At 57.1% G+C, this 6,256-nt stretch overlaps 1 protein-coding gene across 1 annotated transcript; it reads right to left on the reverse strand.

The window, feature by feature from the left end:
- Nucleotides 1–1,427: 1,427 nt before the first annotated feature.
- Cdk5r2 (cyclin dependent kinase 5 regulatory subunit 2) lies at nucleotides 1,428–2,952 on the reverse strand. The gene has a single exon (XM_004638207.1). It carries the CDS (start codon nucleotides 2,887–2,889, stop codon nucleotides 1,783–1,785), a length of 1,107 nt encoding a protein of 368 aa, XP_004638264.1. The 5' UTR covers nucleotides 2,890–2,952; the 3' UTR covers nucleotides 1,428–1,782.
- Nucleotides 2,953–6,256: the final 3,304 nt, after the last annotated feature.

Raw genomic sequence — 6,256 nt, forward strand, 5'->3', positions numbered from 1 at the left:
AAGGCCACGTTAGCCCAGTAGCACAGTGAACGAGGTACTTAGCTATGTAGCTAAGGAGGCAATGGGGACCGAGCAAGGGTCTCTCTTTTGATCTCAAAGCATGGTTTTCCATTTCTGCCTTTCATCTCGACCTATATCTGGGCCTCTCAGGTCATAAAGGGCCAGGGTCTGAATCTCAAGCAGGGAAGGGACTCCCAAGACTAACCTAGGTGGGCGTGTGACCTAGGCAGCCTCCAAGTAGCCCAGGAGTGGGCACGTGCATGGGCTGAGTGTGGCAGTCAGGCCCCGGGGGGGTGGTGGTGAGCACAGACTTAGGTCTAGCTAGTAAGGAGAGATGAGAGGAAGCAAATAGCAATAGTGAGTAACCAGGGGAAAGACTTCTACTATCCTTACCCCTTTCCTGAGTGGACTGGGCATTAATGAAGAGCTAGGTCAGACAAGATGGAGGCTGGAATGGGGATGCTCAATCTCAACTCTTGCTTACCTCATTTTACTTTTTGTAAAATGGAAGTCGAGCAGGAAAGGGGTGGCAGGTACCTGCCATCAGGGACTTGACCGCTCTCACCTAAGCCACTGTCTCTTGCCCTGTGGCCACCCTGGTGTAATTTCATGCCATCTCCCCATTTCCACCCTCCCCAGGGCCCAAAGAAAGGCCGGCGCAAAACCATCTGTAGGCGCTTCTAGCGCTTTATAGTTCTCCGGGACAGACGGACAGACAGTCAGTATGGCCCGTGCCGTCGGCCCGCATCATTGGCACCTTGGACACGGCCCCGGGCCCAACCCAGTCCCTGGTACTCTCCCGGGAGGATTCCGGTCCCACTCCCGCTCAGCACCTTGGACAGTTCCAGACCCAACCCCCCCCTCCCCCCTCCCTCCGGAAACAGCGAAATAAATTAAAAGGGATGGGGGAATAACAAGAACTTAAGGATAAGGAAGAGAGACGTCCCTCTCCCTGAATAAGAGTTTTCCTTCTCTTCCAACCCGTCCACTGAAGTTCCGCCGCCGCCGGGGTGGTCTCCCAGATTGATTTTGCCCTACAATCTCAGCCTCCAGAATGAAGCCTGCAGCCCCTTCCCTCCCCAACTCCCGGCATGCAACACGTTAGAAAAGGTAGGAGAGGCAAGGGGGTGGGGCAAAGGACCATCCCGGTGCTTGTCTGGGTCCCTGGGACTGCAGTTTCTAGTTTGCACCTTGTCGATCCGAATTAAAAACTAACGGTCCCATTGATCTGGAGAAGGGCCTGCAGGGACTGAGTCCAGGGAAGAAGCACAGGATGACACTAGCAGAGGGAGAAGGCAGACAGGAGGAAAATGGTGACACATGGGAGCAGGGAAGGGAGAATGAAAGGGTAGACGGGGACACAGGTGTGGTAGGAGAAACCGGCTACAGTGAGGTATAGGGAAAGGCAGAGGGGGAGGCATAGACAGAAGGGAAGATGAAGACGCAGCGAGTGGGCGAGGAAATGGACAAACCCAGGGAAGATGGAGGGACAGACACGCACAGCAGGGAAGGGGTGGCCCGAGCAGAAACGGAGAGATGGGGCCGCGGACGGACGGAAAGGGTGAAGTTGGGAGTGCCCTTTCCGCCCCCGCCCCCCGCGCCCAACGAATCCAAACACCGCAGCATCCTCCGGTGTCCCGGCCTCCACCTGCCCTGCTCCTCCTCCGCCTGGCCCATGCTTGGGGCGGCGGTAACAGCGGCGGCGGTGGCTCGAGGGTCCCGGGAGGCTCCGAGTGTGTGCTGGGGGCTGGGGCAGCGGGCGGGCGCGGCCCTCGGGTACCACTAGCGGTCCAGGTTCATAGTCCAGTGCTTGGCTCCGGCCACGCAGCTGTCCCTGGCGGCCGAGGAGGCAGCGGCGGGGGCACCTCCGCTGGGTGGACCCACGGCGCCAGCGGCGGCGGCCTCGCCCTCGTTCTTGAGGTCTTGAAAGACTTGCGTGAAGAAGTGGGGGTCGGCGTTGAGCCTCAGCATCTGCGGGCTGAGCCGCTGGATGAGGCGCAGGCAGCGCTGCCAGAAGCGCTCCTTGTCGGGCTCCACGAGGAAGGGCTTGAGCGGGTAGGAGATCTCGTTGCCCATGTAGGAGTAGGCGAGGTAGAGGCAGGTGAGGAAGGCGGCCTGCAGCTCGGCCGCCGACGCCAGCTCGTCCCCGCGCAGCGACTCGCGGCACAGCAGGTACACGAACACCAGGTTGGCGGGCGTGATGAAGGCCTGGTCTTGCCAGCCCTGCAGCAGCAGCGAGCGGTCCACGCCGCGGAACCAGCCCACCAGCTCGCCGGGGCTCAGCTCCTTGAGGCGGTAGCAGCGTCGGCAAACGAAGTCGCCTAGGCAGCGCAGCAGCTCGCCGGTGGACGCCTGCACGATGACCCGGCGCGGCGACCCTCCGGGCACGGGCGGCGCCGCCTGCGGTGCAGGAGGCGGCGGCGGCGGCTTTCCCCCTCCGGAGCCCGGTGGCGGGGCGGCAGAGCTGCCCCCGGCTGGGGGCTCGCAGGTGGCGGCGGCCGCGGGCACGGTGGGCACTGGCACCGCCAGGGGCTTGGCCGCGCCGCCGCCGTCGGGGGGGTCTCGGCCCTTGCGGAGAAGGTTCTCGCGGTTGCGCTGCTGGACCAGAGGGTCGGGGCCGGTGGACGCCGGCTTGGGCGTCACCTTCTTGCTGCCTTTTTTCTTCTTGGCGGACGCCGCCACCAGGCGCTTCCAGGTGAGCGCCGAGATGAGCACTGACGGTCGCTTGAGCCGGCTCTCGCCTTTGCCGCTCTTGCTGGCTGGCGGGACCACGTAGCCCCCCAGCGCCTCGTCCCCCGCGGGCGGCGCCTTCTTCTTCTCCTCTGGCAGCCCACCGGGCCTCCGGCCCTTGGCCGATGAGGCAGGGGACAGCGACAGCACCGTGCCCATCCTGCAGAGCGGGGCCGGCGCCCGGGCCCTGGCGGGAGCCCTGGGCGGCGCCGCTGCTGCTGCAGCCCCGGGGGACCCGGCGTGGGGGGCCTAGCCCCGGCCCGGGCGCGCGTGCTGGCAAGGGAAGGAGCTGCTGGCGGCTCGGAGTCTGAGCTGCGCCAGCTGCAGCGTCAGCCCCACCCCTTGGGCCCCTTCTTTCGCCTAGCCGCGCCCCACCTCATACAGCCAATCCTCGCCCGACTTGCTCTTCTGACCGGCAGCTCCTCTGACCAATAGAATCTCGCATGGCAACCCTAGGTCCCGCCTTATATCCCACCCTGTGTCCTAGGTCCGTTCCCTTCACCCGAAGGGGGAAATGGGTAAGGGGGAGGAAGTGGATGTCGTTTCAGAGTCACCCAGAGTCAGAGCAGAGGAGGTGAGGTGGAAGGCTGCTCCCACCTACTCCAGGTCCTAGGGCTGTGGGTCAGCTTGCTTTGATGCACCGGGTTGCCGTAGCGGAGAAGCCAGGGAAACAGGTCCCCCCCATCTTTGGGTGTGTGTATAGGGGGTGTCGCGTGGCAACGAGTGCCCTCATCCCGACTCCCGGGTCCCAGCTGAGTCCCGCTGCGTTAATTCCTCCAATCTGATTGAACGATGGGACTCTTGGGTTTCCTCCGTGGAGTGCCTATCTTCACCCCTAGGCCATTAGGGAGGGGGCCGCAGGCACATTCTTGCTCCTCTTGTTGGTGGAGGGAGATGGCAGCTAAGACTTCCTGCAAGTCAGAACCTGCTTCCTTGGGGGTCTTTCTTAGCGAAGAGGGGCAGGAAGAGAAGCAAGACCCTCAGGATTTGTCCCGGATACCTGTTTGCCAACCTGATTCTCTGCAGTTGAGCTGTGTGGCGCTGGGACTTGGGCAGATCCTCTTGGTTATCCCCCATCAACACAGTGGCACCAACACTCAAGTGAGTGTTGGACAGTTGGTTCTTGGAAAAACACTGGAAACTGGATCCGTTGGTATTCCCAGGCTTGGACAGTGGTTGGGCTCTTCTGTGTGAATAAAGGCCCACAAAGTTGACCCAGGCTCTATCCCAGTTCTTGGTCCAGTTTGAGGTGAGTTTTACTTTATTTTGTTTTATTTTTTGGAACCAGGGATCGAACTCAGGGCCTTGTGCTTTCGAGGCACGTGCTTATGCCACTGAGCTATATCCCTGGCCCTAGGTGAGTTTTATTATGACATGCTCCCTGCTACTCAGGTCCCCAGCTCCAGTGGTGACCTTTTAGCCTGCGTCCTACCTACGTCTCTCTGGGTCTGTCTATTCTCTCCTCAGTGCCCTTAGGACCACTGTCCTGGTTTCTGGACTCTAGTTCTGGATTTGTTCTGTATGCCTTATAAACAGTTTTCTTTCCTGCTATCTGTGGCTACCCAGGAGTCTTTTTTTTTTTTTTTTCTTTTTTTTTGTGGAACCGGAGATTGAACTCAGGCCTTTGCACTTGCCATGCAAGCGCTTATTCTACTGAGCCCTGGCCCGGGTCTTCATTTCTTAAGTAGACTTTGGGCAAGAGAATAGGTTTAATGGGGAGAGCAGGCTCTCCCTGTGAATTCAGTAAAATCCTTGGACCTGTCTCTGGAATTGCCTCCCTGCTGCCATAGACCAAACACACTCCAAGAATCCACTGATCTTCTTAGGGCCAGTATATGTACACATCAGAGTCCCCTCAGACTGCAGCTCTAGCCACCAGAGGCCTCAGCTTTTCCCAGCCACCTCACAGCTCTGGCTCACACATCCCTTCTTGAAGATCTGCAGCTTGTTTGTCTTGACTCCCTGCACATTTACTGTGGCCAGGGTCACACACAAACTTGTACCTTTTCCCTGGGAGGCCTTAATAGGGTCTGTCCAGCTTCCTTGCATCAGATCTCCACTGTCTTGAGGCTCAAGCTGACCTGCTGAACCTCTCACCCACCTACACACACACACACACACACACACACACACACACACACACTCACACAGAATTGCTGGAAAGTGTTCCTTCTTCTCAGCTCCTGTAATTGGCCCTACTTCCTCCTATAAGGCCTTCAGAGTCAGCCTTCATTTGACACCCAAGGCACAGTTGGCTTCACTGGTAGTTAAGGACAGGCCCCACAGAGACTGAGTTTCTGGCGAAAACTCTGGGCATGTGGATCCTCCCAGCTCTGCTCTCAGGAGTCCCTCACTGACATAAGGCCTAGTGCTGGTGTCATGTGGTACAAAATCGCACAGATATCACTGCTATGCTAACTCTACCCCAGGCCCAGCTATAACCTCCCTTTGTCCTCTTGGTCAGAATCAAGAATTTTTTCCTCTGTTTCAGGGTTCCCAAATGAGGTGTCTCATCAGAGGGTCTCATTGCCCCCCTCTTTGCCCTTCACCTTGCCATGCCTCAGACCCTCTTTCTGGTTCATATGCACTCCTCCCTCCTGCTCCGATTATCACTCTAAAATCTCTGTGCCAGAATAGGTCAGCACTCTCCCTCAGCCCACCGCTCTACCTCTCTGTGGAGCTCTTGAAATCCCACTTCCTCCAAGAAGCCTTTTTGGACTGCTGAACTCCTTAGTTCAGGAGTAGGTAGGCCCCATAGCTAAGGAGCATGTACAAGATAAATATGGAGAAAATTGAATTAATTAATTAATTAATTTAGGTGGTACTGGGGATTTAATTTAGTGCCTAGAGAAACACTCTACTGCTGAGCCACATCTCCAGTCCTGGATAGGATTGTGAAGGACAAACATATAATCTAATTAAAACAGATCCATAAAGAGTGCCAGCAGAGCTGGCAAGATAGCTCAGCAGTCTAAGCACCTGCCTGGCAAGCACAAAGAACCGGGTTTGATCCTGGTACTGCATGTTTTACCGGCCTCAGAACCCTGGGAGCACCATGCTGGCCCCAGAAACCAAGACATGCCTGTAATCCCAGCACTGGTGAGGATGAGACAGAAGGATCACTACAAGTCCAAGCTGCATAATGAGACTCTGTACCAAATACATAAAAGGAGAGAGAGAGAGAGAGAGAGAGAGAGAGAGAGAGAGAGAGAGAACATTGCTGTTACATATTAGCTGGAGGCACTGAGGGAGAAAAGGGAAGGGGGTTATGTTTTTTTTTTTTAATTTTATTTATTTATTTGTGTGTGTGTGTGTGGCCAGCTCAGCCCACCAGGGGGCGGGGCGGGCTGGCATGTGGTGCTGGGGGATTGAACCGTGGTCCCTGTGCTTTGCTAAGCTTGTTCTAAGTTGGTGCTTTAGACCACTGAGCCATCTCACCAGCATGGGGTTATGTTTCTATAAGGTGAAAGCTGAGAGGAATAAAAGTAATAAAAGCAGGAAGACTTCTCAGTGCAAGTGGACTTTA

This window comes from Octodon degus, unplaced genomic scaffold, assembly GCF_000260255.1.
Source record: "Octodon degus isolate 3935 unplaced genomic scaffold, OctDeg1.0 scaffold00096, whole genome shotgun sequence".
Lineage (NCBI taxonomy): Eukaryota > Metazoa > Chordata > Mammalia > Rodentia > Octodontidae > Octodon > Octodon degus.